This window comes from Falco peregrinus, chromosome 9 (assembly GCF_023634155.1).
Source record: "Falco peregrinus isolate bFalPer1 chromosome 9, bFalPer1.pri, whole genome shotgun sequence".
In the NCBI taxonomy this organism is placed as follows: domain Eukaryota; kingdom Metazoa; phylum Chordata; class Aves; order Falconiformes; family Falconidae; genus Falco; species Falco peregrinus.
The window spans coordinates 19,846,844-19,860,366 of NC_073729.1; the positions used below are offsets into that span (position 1 = coordinate 19,846,844).

At 65.3% G+C, this 13,523-nt stretch overlaps 3 protein-coding genes across 3 annotated transcripts; 2 read left to right on the plus strand and 1 right to left on the minus strand.

The window, feature by feature from the left end:
• Positions 1 to 620: 620 nt before the first annotated feature.
• On the plus strand, positions 621 to 4,895 carry ZP1 (zona pellucida glycoprotein 1). The gene is made up of 11 exons (XM_005243379.3): positions 621 to 780; positions 994 to 1,115; positions 1,199 to 2,446; positions 2,616 to 2,751; positions 2,880 to 3,064; positions 3,160 to 3,257; positions 3,483 to 3,610; positions 3,681 to 3,870; positions 3,947 to 4,097; positions 4,399 to 4,483; positions 4,584 to 4,895. The coding sequence occupies exons 1-11, from the start codon at positions 621 to 623 to the stop codon at positions 4,685 to 4,687; spliced, it is 2,607 nt and encodes an 868-aa protein (XP_005243436.2). The 3' UTR covers positions 4,688 to 4,895.
• A 138-nt stretch (positions 4,896 to 5,033) lies between these two features.
• PRPF19 (pre-mRNA processing factor 19) lies at positions 5,034 to 10,347 on the minus strand. The gene is made up of 16 exons (XM_055813380.1): positions 10,165 to 10,347; positions 9,840 to 9,989; positions 9,308 to 9,384; positions 9,063 to 9,204; positions 8,819 to 8,892; positions 8,638 to 8,700; positions 8,487 to 8,528; positions 8,314 to 8,388; positions 7,940 to 8,015; positions 7,601 to 7,710; positions 7,241 to 7,396; positions 7,094 to 7,163; positions 6,844 to 6,929; positions 6,111 to 6,281; positions 5,786 to 5,891; positions 5,034 to 5,527 (listed from the first exon to the last, which is right to left on the minus strand). Exons 1-16 carry the CDS (start codon positions 10,181 to 10,183, stop codon positions 5,430 to 5,432), a joined length of 1,515 nt encoding a protein of 504 aa, XP_055669355.1. The 5' UTR covers positions 10,184 to 10,347; the 3' UTR covers positions 5,034 to 5,429.
• Positions 10,182 to 13,451, plus strand: TMEM109 (transmembrane protein 109). Its single transcript, XM_055814193.1, has 4 exons — positions 10,182 to 10,373; positions 11,896 to 12,114; positions 12,251 to 12,353; positions 12,483 to 13,451. Exons 1-4 carry the CDS (start codon positions 10,182 to 10,184, stop codon positions 12,851 to 12,853), a joined length of 885 nt encoding a protein of 294 aa, XP_055670168.1. The 3' UTR covers positions 12,854 to 13,451.
• The last annotated feature ends 72 nt before the right edge of the window (positions 13,452 to 13,523 follow it).

Here is a 13,523-nt window from a genome sequence, read left to right on the forward strand (position 1 = left end):
CCCTGTGGCTCTGCCAGGGAGGCAGAGCCGGGGCGTGCAGCCACTGGGGGGGTGATGTGGGGACACCTGTCCCATTCCCTGGCCCCCAGACCTCACCGAGGCTGTGCTGCCGTGCTGCCCCGCTCCCTCCGCAGGCTGCCGGCCCCATGGCTGCCCTGGCAGCAACGTGTCCATCAGGGAGCCAGATGCCACCGCTTTCCCCACCGGCTTGCGGCAAACGCCAAGGCTGCGTGGCAAGCAGGGAGGTGGGCACACACTAGCCCCCTTCTCCCACCCAGATGGCTCAGTCCGGCGTGTCATCCTGACTGGTGCTGTCCCCACTCCCCATCTGCACAGATAGTTTCTCCTGCGGTGGGACAAACTGTTTCTTTGAACAGCTCTCGGTTCCTTCCCGGTCACCCTGGCACGGCCGCGGGAGGTGACCGTGGGGCCAGGGCAGTGAGGTCGCTGGTGGCACGGGAGCGAGGAGCCCTGGGCAGAGCTCGTACCCCCGCCACGGGGCAGGAGGCACCGGTCATCTGATGTCCCCCACCGCGTCCCAGAGGGCTGGCTATAAACCCACAGCCCCAGCGCCAACCCACGGAGAGCCTGGCGCTCCGGCCTCGCTCACCGCCCCCGCCATGGGACAGAGCTGCTCCTTCCTTCTCCTGCTGCTCCTCCTGCCCCCGGGGCTTGGAGCCACCTTCTCGCTCCTGCGGTACCGCTACGACTGTGGGGACCACGGCATGCAGCTGCTGGCGTACCCCACCCGCGGCCGCACCGTCCGCTTCAAGGTCATGGGTAAGTGGGGGGCAGGCGGGTGCAAGCCCCCTCCCTGGCTCATGGGTGCACCCCGGGGTTTCCCCCAAACCCCAGGGTGCTGGTGCCCTGGTGGGGTGAACCCAACGGCTCAAATGAGCTTTTGGCACGGGGAGGGTTTCTGTGCACCTGCCTCCCTGGGGAGCATCGTGGCACCTGATTGTGCCCCCTCACCCCCCTGCGGTGTCCCCTCAGACGAGTTTGGCACTCGCTTTGACGTGGCCAACTGCTCCATCTGCCTCCACTGGCTCAATGCTGGGGCGGACGGTGCTGTCATCTTCTCCTCCGGCTATGAGGGCTGCCACGTCCTGGTGAAGGTGAGGGTGCTGTCCCACTTGTGGTTTTCCCCCGCCCTGGCACCGATGGGCAGGGGGTGACTGTCCCTCCCACTCTGCCGCAGGAGGATCACTACATCCTGAGGGTGCAGCTGGAGGAGACGCTGCTCAGCGGGGTCCTGGCCGCCTCCTACGAAGTCAACATGACATGCCCGCAGCCGGGTGACTACGAGAACCTCATGGATGGCAACGGGCACACCAAGCACCAGACCGGTCGGGGCAACAGTGTCCACCAGACCCAGGCTGACATCCTCGTCCCGCTGTCACAGCCTGGCCTCCTGCACCATGTGTCCCAGTCTGCCCTTGCCCTCCCAGGACCGCAGCTCTCTCCCCAAGCCCACTCAGAGCAGGTTCACCCTGTGGCTCGGACCCAGCCGGTGCTGGCGCGCCCGGGGGTGCAGTCCCAGCCCAGCATGGCTCGCCCTGGCTCCCAGCCCCAGCAGGGCTTAACACGCACGGGTGTGCAGCCCCCAGCCCAGCCAGGGCTCCTGCACCCTGGGGCTCAGCACCAGCCAGGGCTCCTGCACCCGGGGCTTCAGACCCAAAACCAGCCTGGGCTGGTGCACCCCGGAGCTCAGACTCAACCAGGGCTCCTTCGTCCAGGTCTTCAGAACCAAAACCAGCCGGGGCTGGTGCACCCCGGAGCTCAGACTCAACCAGGGCTCCTTCGTCCAGGTCTTCAGAACCAAAACCAGCCGGGGCTGGTGCACCCTGGGGCTCAGACTCAACCAGGGCTCCTTCGTCCAGGTCTTCAGAACCAAAACCAGCTGGGGCTGGTGCACCCTGGGGCTCAGACTCAACCAGGGCTCCTGCACCGAAGGCTTCAGAACCAAAACCAGCCAGGGATGGTGCATTCTGGAGCCTGGCCCCAACCAGGTCTTCTTCGTCCGGGGCTTATGCCCCCAAACCAGCCGGGGCTGGTGCACCCTGGTGTCCAGTCTGGCTTAACACATGCTGGTGCTCAGACCCAAGCAGGCTTTGTACGCCTGGGAGCTCAACCCCAAAGCCGGCCAGGCTTAGCTCATCCCAGACTTCAGACCCAATCCCAAACTGGTCTCCTCCACCCTGGGCTCCAGAGCCAGGCTGGGCTGGTACCTCCAGGCCAGGCACGACCGGGTCCAGCGCGCCCGGGACTGCTGTCCCGACCGGGTTTGGTGCGCCCTGGGCTTCAGGCGCAGCCCCAGCTGGGCTTGGTGCACCCAGGGCTGCAGCCCCAACCCCAGCCTGGCTTGTTAGGTCCTGGGCTTCAATCCCAGTCCGGTCTGCTGCAGTCCACAGCTCTCTTCTACCCCTCGGCAGGGGCAGGTAAGCCGGTGTGGTGGGATGGAGGTGTGCTGCTGGGGCTAGGTCCCCCGCCTCCCTGGAGCCACAGGTCACAGCCAGGAGGGGATGCTCGGGGCGGGCAGGAGGATGCTTTGGCAGGGGGCTGCTTTGGTGGGCGGCTCAGGGCAGTGTACCCCCTCTGCCGGCCCAGGCACCCAGCTGACACGGGAGCAGTGCCAGGTGACTGCAGGGAGGATGCCGTGTGTGGCCCTGCAGGGCCGGGAGGCATGCCTGCAGGCGGGCTGCTGCTATGACGACATGGACCGCATCGCACCCTGCTATTACGGCAACACAGGTAGGCTGCTGGGGGGGTCCCTGGGGACACCCCATCACTGAGCGCCTTGGCCAGCACCTGCTGGGGTGGAGAGAGGGGTTGCAGGTCCCCACGGCTCAGGCTGATGGAGTCACTCCCCCGTGCTGCAGCCACCGTGCAGTGCCTGCTGGATGGACACTTCGTCCTGGTGGTGCCGCGGGGCCTGGCCACCCAGCCCTACAACCTGGACAGCGTACGCCTCGCCAGCACCCAGGCCGGCTGCGAGCCCATCAGGGTGACAGACACCTTCGTGATGTTCCACTTCCCTGTCACACAGTGTGGCACCACTGTCCAGGTGGGAATGTGACATCCCTCCCCTTCCTGAGACACCCTCCCCAGCCACTGAGAGCGCAGGTGGGGACCCCGACCCTGTGTGCATGTCCACCCCAGGTGATTGAGGACCGGCTAATCTATGAGAACCAGCTGATCTCCACCATTGATGTCCAGGGGTCTCCCCGCGGCTCCATCACACGGGACAGCACCTACATGTAAGGGGAGGGTGGGCAAAGCTGGGCAGAGAGCTGGGACCCCCCCCTCAACAAAGCCTGTTCTGCTCCCCCTCTGCCTGCAGCACCCCCGGAGCAGCTCCCCCCATCCTTGCTCCTGCCAGTGCTTGGTGCTGGGCCAGGGACCCCTGCAGCAGATGCCCCCTCCTCCTTGGGCTGGGGGCTGGAGGGCATGGGGGGCATCCAGGTCTGCTCTGCTCCCCACAGCCTCCAAGCTCGCTGCATCTACAATGCCAGTGACCTCCTGCCGCTCCGCATGGAGGTGGCCGTGCCCCCCACCTCCACCCCCCTGGCCATGCTGGGGCCGCTCGGGCTCCAGCTGCGCATTGCCACTGGTGAGCAGCCCACCTGTGCCCCCCCGTGCCCACCCCCCTCAGCCTGCTCAGCCTCTCATCCTTCCCGCAGACGAAAGCTACAGCTCCTACCACCCCGATGGAGACTACCCCCTGGTGAGGGTGCTCCGGGACCCCATCTACGTGGAGGTTCGCCTCCTGCAGAAGACGGACCCTAACCTGGTGCTGGTCCTGCACCATTGCTGGGCATCCCCCAGCACCGACGCCACAGCCGAGCCCCAGTGGCCCATCCTCGTGGACGGGTGAGCAGAGCAGGACAGGAGGATGGAGACAGGAGGGGTCACCCACACCAACCACGGGTCTCTATCTTCTGCCCAGGTGCCCCTTCACAGGTGACAACTACAGGACCCAGCTTGTGCCTGTGGGACCGGCCTCACCGCAGCTGCCCTTCCCCAGCCACTACCAGCGCTTTGTCATCTCCACCTTCACCTTTGTGGAGCCACCCTCCATGGCGGTGCTGGAGGGAGAGGTGAGGGGAGCAGGCATGCCCTGGGGTAGCACCCAGGGGACTGGCCATGGACTTTGGAGGTCCCCAGTGTCGGCAAACCCCCCCAAAACCCCCTCTCTGGCACTTTTCCTGACCAGCCTCCCCCCCGGCTGCCCGTGGTGCTGGCACAGCACCGCTGCCCTGTGCTACTCTGCTCCCAGACCACGGTCTGTAATGGCAGCAGGAACCCACACTGCTTGGGGCTGGAGGGTCAGGTTCCTTCCCCTTCTCTGGGACCCCCAGCACCATCAGGTGCTGATGCTGGCCCACCCGTGGCTTCCAGGTGTACATCTCCTGCAGTGCTTCCGTGTGCCACCTGGCACAGCCCGAGCCCTGCCGGCCCTCCTGCCAGCTGGGGGTGCCCTCACGTAAGTCTGGGTGCTGCCAGCTCCGGCCTCAGCAGCTGGCCGTGGGGGGCCACCTCTGCCTGCCCCAGCTTTCCACACTGACCCCCTGTGTCCCTCCCAGGAGCGCGTCGGTCTCTGGGGGACAGGACAGCTGAAGCCATGGGCATAGTCACCTCCCAGGGACGCATCATCTTTCCAAAGGTCCCCAAGCTGCGGCCAGGCTGAGCCCAAAGGCACTGGGTGAGCACCCTTCACTCCCCGAACTGCTCCTTCATCCCAGCTATAACTCACTCTCCTCCTCCTCCTCTTCCTCCTGTGCAGCTCCTGCCTCCAGCCAGACGCTGCCTGACATCTCTGGGGCAAGCTGGAAAAATAAACCAGTGCATAGCACAGCTCAAGCCGCAGGCTGCAGTGGCAGTTTGTCTCTGGGGGATGGGAGGCAAGAGGAGGGGCCCCTGTCCCTCCCAGTGCTTCTGCCGGCTCTGTCAGGCCTGCTCTCCTCTCTGCTATACCCCAGCCCTTCACAGGAGCCTTCCTTACCCCTGGGACAGGAGGGGCTGGCACACACGGCTACGGTGAATAGTTCTTTATTTCCGTAATGAAACTAGATAACTGCTTACAAAACCTGCACAGTCCTCCCGCCCTCCCTCCCTCCACACATCCCCACCACAATCCCGGCCACAAACATCCACCAGCACCAGGGCTGGACCTTTTTGTTGCATCAGTTACAACCACAGAATCTAAAGTCAGGAAAAGACACACACAAAACTGGAAAAAAAGAAAACTAAAACAACAAATCCATGAAGCACGGGGAAGGCGACATCTAACTTCCCCTCTGCCAACAGCTACAGCAGGGGAGCCTGGAGAAGTAATGAACTGGCCTGCCTCCCCCCAGCCCCGATACACCCTCCCGCCCTCCCACCCCAACTCCCAGCACGGCAGCAAGACCCTGGCCCCACGTCTGGGGCTACAGGCTATAGAACTTCAGGCTCCGGTCCATGCCCGTCGAGGCAATGAACTTGGCGTGGTGGCCGAAAGCCACTCCTGTGGTGAGGCCACTGTGCTCTGGGGAGGGAAGAGAGCCCGTGGTTACGGCACCGAGCGGAGCTGGCCCCTGCCTCCTCTCTGCTGCAGGTGGCACGGGCAGAGCCCGGCCATCCCCACACCTGCCCATGCTGAGGAGGCCAAGAGCCGGGGGCTGGGCAGCTGTGGGAGGGTCTTGCTGCATAGGGTGGGTAGTGCTTTGCACCCCACAGCTCGTGCTGCGGACCCAGGAACCACCTCCCCACCTGCCTCAGCCCTCTTGCAGCCGCAACTCCTCACCTGTGAAGTGGAGGATTTCTGTCCACTGCTTGCAGATGTAAATCTGGACATCCGTCCCGCCCAGGGCCAGGTAGGTGCCGCTCTGGTCAAAGATGAGAGACTTCACCTGTGGAAGAGAAGTGAAACGGCACTTCAGGTCTTCAGATCCGGCCCAGGAAGCTGCAAATGGCCCCTTGGGGTGCTGGCAGGGGGCAGCACCTCTGTGTCAGGCTCCCCCAGAGCAGAGGAGCATAGTCAGAAGCAGGTCTGAGATGGTGGGCACCAAGGGGAGCTGCCAGCCTGGCCGGCCAGGCCCATTGCAGGGGAAAAGGGGATGGTCACACACCTCAAAGTTATTGTCCAGCTGCAACGTCTTGAAGTTCTTGAGCTTACGCAAGTCCCAGAGCTTGACAGAGGAGTCGTCCGCTGCCGTGGCCAGGTAGTAGCCGTTCTCAGAGAAGGCGATGCTGGTGATGGGGCCCGAGTGCCCCGGAAAGTTGGCCACATTGGTGCGTTCCTGGGGATACGGCAGTTAGAGACAGGCAGGGAACAGCAGCACCCTCACAGCCAGGAGAGCAGATCCTGGCAACCACAGCTGGCCAGGCAGGCAGCTGGTATCAGCCTGCTTCAGAGTTAAAATGCAGGTGGGTGAACGGCGTCTGCGCCGCTTCCACATGCTCTGCGGACCTGCCGACAGCCAGGGCCACCCCTGCACTGGAACTCCAGCGCGTCGCCAACGCGTGGCTGGCACTGACAAATTTCACAGCTGCGGGACTGAGCGAGGCCCCTGCATCCAGCACAGACTCAACCTGCAGCAGAGCTGCCTGCAAACCCTCCTGTTCCTCACGGATTCTCCTGGGGACACAGCAAACACCTTCTCATCACAAGACAGCCCCCACCACCAGCTACGATGCCAGAAGTGGACACTCTTGAGCTGAAGCTTTGTATTTTTGGAGAAAACCTCAGAAGAGGTTCCCCAAAGTCCCACTCCAGCAGACACACTCCCTGTCCCCCTCCACACGCTCAGGGCCAGCCCTACCTTTCCCTGTCCCCCTCCACACGCTCAGGGCCAGCCCTACCTTCAGATCCCAGATCTTGATCTGAGAGTCCATCGTCCCTGTTCCAAAAATGAGCCCGTCCGGGTGGAACTGGGCACAAGTGAGAGCTGCAGAGGCACAGGGAGAGATTCAGAGAGTTGGGGAGACTTTCTTTGTTACCAGGGTCCCCCCCAGATGAGTTCTTGTGAAATCCAGGAGCCCAGGGGAAAATTCCTTCCCACAGGCTTGCAACAGCCCCCAGGGGTGGGAATAGTCAAGCTATAAGCCTTACCACAGCCAGAGCTCTCATCTGTCACCTTGGTGAGGACACGTCCTGTCTGGATATCAGAAAAAGCCCAGTACTGGAAGACAGGAACGGCGCATTGAGTACAGAGCTGAGAAGCAGGGTCGGGGTCTGTGGCCCAGGTCTGGGTCTCACCTGGTCATCAGAAGAGCTGAGGAGGTAGTCGCCTGTCGCGTGGAGGCTCAGCCCCGTCACAGAGCCCTCATGGGCACGAACAACCTGCACACACGAGGCGTTGGGCACAGACCAGATCCGGATAGTAGCATCAGGAGAAGCTGAGAACACCAAGTCCTAGACAGGGACGAGGCAGGAAAGTTAACATCAAAAGACCTTCACCTCTCCGTTGAAGAGAGCTCCCTCCAGGCAAGAACCAGCCCGTCACCAGTCTGCAGGAGGTGGAGACACCCGCAGAACCAAGCACCAGAAAAGGGCCTGGAAAGCCCGACAGGGCAGCCTGGCTGCAAGGGAAGAGGCTGAATGTGGGTCTGAGCACACCTGAGACGGGTGGAAGACAACACTGGTAACCTTCTTGGAGTGCCCCTTGAGTGTTGCCAAAATCTGCTCCGAGCTCTTGTCAAAGACGATGACATTTTTATCAGCCCCACCTGGAAAACAAAGCAGGGAGCGGTGAGAAACGGGAGTCTACAGCCAGCCAAGTCCAAGCCCATCTTTCCTGGGGACCACCCTCCTGAGAAGCTTTGCCATGAGGCAAGAGAATCCCTCATGCCCCTCACCCCAGCTCTATCCCCCACAAAGCAGAGAAAGGGACCTGGTTCCAGGCAGCCACAGGCTTTTAGTGGACACCACAGTCCCACAGCAGAGGCGGCTGCTTACCGGTGAGGATCTTGTTGGTATCGGAAGGACAGAGGTCTAAGGCAAGGATCCCTGGGATGCTGGCACTGTGCAGCCCCTGGAGGAGATAGGATGCCAGATTAATGCCACAAGAAAATGTCGCCAAAGGGAACTGAGAAGCCCTTGAGGGAGCCCGGAGTGTTTTACTCTGACAGCAGGAGCCTGTGCCACATCTAACACAGCACAGGTCCTTGCTGGCTGCAGCACGGAGAGTCCCAACCCTCTCCCCACAATGCCCAGCAGCAGATCTGTCTGCTGCTGTATTGATGCTGCAAAGCGGCACAGCAGAGGCCCAGGTGCCCAGCTACGTGGGGGAGTTTTTGAGCCCCCCTGCTCCCCCCCATCACGGCACTCACCACATGCGAGGCGACCTGCCGGTACTTGCTGAGTTCCTCCGGCTTCACCAGCTCCTCTGGAACTGTCTTTCCTCTCTGCAAAAGGAAAGCGGTGTGGAGATAAACATTGGTCTCTTGGGGCACAGCATGTTCTGGCTGCTGTGGCATCTTCAGAGCAGAACGGGGCTGCTTACCTTCTTACGCTCCGTGGTCAGCACTGTAGCCTTGTCTTGAAGCTGCAAAACAAGAGAAGGGTGGTCACAGACTGACCGGGGCTCCCGCGGTGGGAGGCTGGAGAAGAGCTGCTGCTGAAGGCCGTAGCAGTGCAAGTGGAAGACCCCTTACCTTCTGGATGATCTCGGGGGTCATGCCCGCAAGCTCTCCCAGATCCATGGACTCCCCAGCTCCCTGCACAGGACAGAGGAGGGAGCTGGTGACATCCAGAGGAGGAACACAGGGAAAACAAACTGAGACTGGCAGCAGGGAACCAAAGGGAAAAGTGCCAAGATAGGCAGCAGGGACTCACCGCCACATTCGGCTGGGCGGATGGCACCGCCTGGGGCACGATGAGGCCGGCCTGTGGTTTCAGAGTCGCCAAAGCTGCAGAGGCAGAAAAAGGCTGTGAGTTTAACAGGCGCTTGAAAGGGAAAGGAGACTGTGTCCAGCGCAGTGAATGCTACCACGACCATGTGCTACCGGGCCACACGCTGCTCTCCCCTCCACAGCTCCTCCTCCCTGAAGCCCACAGCCCCCACATCACCCCATGTCACCTTCTCTGGCGGCTGTGACCTCCTTGGTGAGCCGAGCAATGACACGGCAAGCGGCATCGTGCTGGTAGAGCGCGTGGGACAGTTCCTGGCGCGTCGTCTGCAGCTGCTGGCGGAGGGTGAAGCTGTGCAGCATGACAGCATCCTAGCAGGATAAGGCAGAGTCAGGCAAGGCAGGGAAACGCATTAGCCCTGGTGCGGGCAGCTGCAGGTGCTCAGCTCCGTTCCAGACATGATCCAGCACTTACCCACTCATCCTGGAGGGCTTTCAGGATGGCTGGGATGCTGGTGGCAGAAGGAGGCTTGGGCCGGATGGGGTGGGCAACTGTCAACAAGACAACATGAACACATCAACCATGTCCTCAACATTTGGTCCCTTCAGACAGCTGCACCCGTATCTCTCCACCCTGCGGCCACCTGATCCCTGCAGCTCAGCTTTTCCGCTGCAGCATGCTGATGGTTTGCCTCCCCCAGCTATCAGGGAGAGCACCACTGACCGATCCCTCAGGAAATCCTTCCTCAGGGTGCCAACACCCCACTGGGGACATACAACTCACCCCAGACTGGACATAGTGGCCAGGTTCGGTGGCTGCCCAAGGTCCTTGGCCCCACGTCACCACTACTCTCCCAACCCTTTGCTTCTGGCCCTAACCTTGCACCATCACCCACGTTAATAAACCCACGGGCACCCAGAGCTCGTGCATCTCCCGACACAGCAAAGCCCCCGGTGCTTCGCCCAGGAGAACCGGCACAATGTCCCCCCGGCACCGCTCGCCCCACCTTTGATGTCGATGAGCTGTTCCTCGGAAAGCGGCTGGTTGTTGACGGGGTCGGTGCCGTTCTCCGCGATGTACTTCTCGATCAGCCGCCGCTCGTAGACGTGGTTGGAGACGGGGGAGACGCACGGGTGCTCGGGCACCTCGTTGGAAACTGCGGAGGGGAAGGCGGGAGGGAGCGGGGGTTACAGCACCGCCGGGGCCTGGCGGGTCCTGCCGGCCGCCGCCTGCCCGCCAGGCGCCGGGGAACTCCCGGTGCAGGAACCCCCCCCGGCCCGGTAACCGTCCCCCCCGCCCCTCGGGGCCTTCCCCGCTGTCCCCGCACTCACTGGAGCAGATGAGGGCCATGGCGGAGGCCGGGCGCCCGGCTCTCTCCGACTGCGGCCCACTCCGGTGCCGGTCGCGCCTCCGGTTCTTGTTCCGGTTCCGGGCGGCGCGCTCGGCCGCCGCGACGTATCCAACAGCTCACGCGGGCGCCGCCGCCACCGGAAACGGAAGCGCTCCCACCTCCCCGCGGGGGAACGGCGCCTCCCGGCATGCCCCGCGCGCCGCCGCGGAGCCACCCCCCCGCCGCCGGAGGGGGGGTGGCTGTTACCATAGCGACCGTGTCCCGGCATGCACTGGGGCGCGGAGGCTCGGGACTACAGCTCCCGGCGTGCCCCGCGGCGGCGGGCGGGCGGCAGCTCTGTTCGCGCGCTCCGGCCCGCCCGGCTCCCCAGCGCCCCCGCGCGGTGGCGGTGAGCGCTGCCCCTCCGGGGGGCCCGGGTAGTGGATGGGGCGGGGGGGGGGGGGGACCGCGGGGTGTGTGTGGGGGGGGTGTCGGGGCCGGGGGAGCCGGAGGGCCAGGCGGGGGGGGGAGGGATTCCGTGGGTGGGGGGGTCCTGGGGGTGGGGGAGCCGGGGGGGTTCCCTGGGGATGGGGGGAGCCCGGGGGGAGGGGGGATCCCCGGGGGAGGGGGGATAGAGGGCGTGGGGGATCCCGAGGGGACTGGGGGGGGTCCCGGCGGGGGAGATCCCGGGGGTGGGGGACCAGGACTACCGGGGGATCCTGGGGGCTATTGGGGGGGATCCCGGAGGGTATTAGGGAGATCCCCGGGGACGGGGAATAGATGGGCTGGGGGGATCCCGGGGGGATCAGGGGATCCTGGCGGTGGGGGGATACCGGGGGGACGGGGAATAGACGGGCTGGGGGGATCCCGGGGGGATCAGGGGATCCTGGCGGTGGGGGGATACTGGGGGGACGGGGAATAGACGGGCTGGGGGGATCCCCGGGGGACTGGGGGGATCCCAGGAAGATTGGGACGATCCTGGGGGTGAGCGGATTCCGGGGGTGGTGGAGCCGGGGGGAATCCTGGGGGGATTGAGGCAATCCTGGGGCTGGGGGATCGGGGCGGTGGGGGTCCTGGGGGCAGGAGGTATAGACGGGGTGAGGGACCACGGGGGACTGGGGGCACCCCTGGGGGTAGGGGAGCCGGGAGGATCGGGGCGATCCTGGGGGGACTGGGGGATCCCAGCAGTGGGGGCATTCCGGGGGCCGAGGCGGGAGGGGGCCCATCGGGGGGGTCGCTGCCCCCCCACGGGTGTGAGGGGTGGGGGTCCCACGAGCCAGGGTGCTGGGGGGGGCACCCAGGCCGGGGCAGTGGGGCAGGCTGGCTGTGGGCCCGGGCACGTGGCGGGCAGGGGGGGCAGGGGGTGTGGGGAGGCAGCAATGTCTGCACCCCCCCCAGCACCCCACTGCTGCCACTGGGGCGGGGGGGTGCCGGACCCCCCTGGGCAGGCCCGTGCCCTTGGGCAGGGTAGGCGCCATGTCCCACTGACGCCTGTCCTAAAGATAGCGGGGCAGCCGGCCAGCTCGGCAGGGTGGCCGGGGCAGCTGGGGGGGCCTTTCTGCCCGCTTGGGGGTCCCCAAAACCCATCGGGGGCACCCTGCTGCCTCCAGCCCATAGTGACGCTGCCAGCGCTGCTGCAGCACGGTGGGGGGCCAGCGGTGGAGACTCGGGGGTCCCTCACAGCTCCCACCAGCTGTCCCCCTCCCCACAGAGACCCCGGGGTTAGAGGCAGGAGCCAAGATGGGGGGCGCCGCGGGGCGCCGGGCCCTGCTGGCCGCGCTGCTGTGGGCCCCGTTCCTCGGCGGGGGGACGGGGGGACCGGCTGGAGGACGGGCAGGCTGGTTTTCGGGCCCCCCCCGCCGCCGATGACCTGCTGTCACGGCTGGGCCGAGCTGCCTGGGGGGGCCTGGAGGGCTGGCTGGGCCCCCAGCCCCTGCAGCTGCTGGCCGAGGTGAGGTCTCGGCAACCTCCCCCGCTGCCCCCCCAGCCCTGGGCGGTGGGGACACGGGGGGGCTGCGTCCCATCCCCCTGCCGCCAACCCTTTTCCCTGCCGACACCGCTTCCCTCAGCCCTGTCTCTCCCGGCAGAGCCTTGCCGCCGCCGCCTGGGTCGTGTCCTCGGGGATCTCGGTGGCCCTGACCACGCTGGGCACCATCCTGGGGGATCTGCTGGCCGCCTCCGGCCTCGGCGGTGAGTTGGGGGGCCGGGGGAGCGGCAACCGGGCTTGTGGGGGGGGAATCCAACCCCGGGGTGGGTTTGGCACCCAGCCCCGATGCCACCGTCGTGGCCGTGCTGCCGTGACACCCGCTACCCCCGCAGGGGACAGGCTGGTGCGTGCGGCAGCGCTGGGCCCCAGCGAGGTGCAGCGGGTGCTGCTGTGGGGGCTGACTGCCCTGGTGGCTTCCTGGGTGCTGTCACGGCTGCTGCGGCTGCTGCGGCCCGTGCTGCGCTGGGTGAAGCTCTGCTGCTTCCTGGGTGCCTTCCTCCACGTCGCGGCCTCCCCGGAGAGCCCCACGGTGCAGGCGGGGATGCTGCTGGCTCTCTGGGTGCTCTATGCCCTTCTGGGGTGCCTGGAGGGACCCCCCAGCCCCAGCCCCCAGCTGGATGCTGCCGTGCGCAGCCTGGAGTGGAAGGTGGAAGAGTTGCGGCGGCGGCAGAAGTGGGGGGGTCCCCGTAACCGGGAGGAGTGAGCTCCCCCAACCCTGCCCTGGGGGACAGCCTGTCCTGCTGCGCTGTCCCCAGCGTGCCTGTTGGCTTGGCTCTGTGCCCCCAAGCATGCGTCCTCCCTGCTGAACCCCCGCGCCCCTTCCTCTGCCCCCCACCGCTGCACCAGTTCTCCTTGGGGGCCCTGCTCCCATTAGCCCCCCAGCTTGGGAGCCCCCCATCCCACTGCAGGCACAGGACCCCGCCCCCGCCCAGTGCAGCACCCCAATACTGGGGACGTGCTCCCCGTGCACACACCACGGTGCCTTCACACAAGCCAAGAGTGCCTTCCCCCGGCGAGGGGGTCCTCCTGTGGCCCCGGCAGCCCCCTGTGTCCCCCCCAGCCCCAAATCCAGGCCCACTATGGAGGGAGAAGAGCACCCCAGTCCCCACTCACCTGGCCCAGTGGCTGTTGTGCCCGGCCAGCCGGCTCCGGCAGCGGCTCGACACACAGATGGGAACCTGCTCCCTGCTCCGGGCTCCCTTGGGGCCGGCGGCCGGGCCCTGCGCTGTCAGTCCTTGGGTTTTAAGCTGCTTTTTAAACTGTTTTGATATATGGTTCTGAATAAACACGGTTATATCCTAGCCTGGCTCAGCTGCTCTCCCCGCAGGGAAGGGGCACCGGGAGCAGGGGGAGCTCCCCGTGGGAGCTGCCTG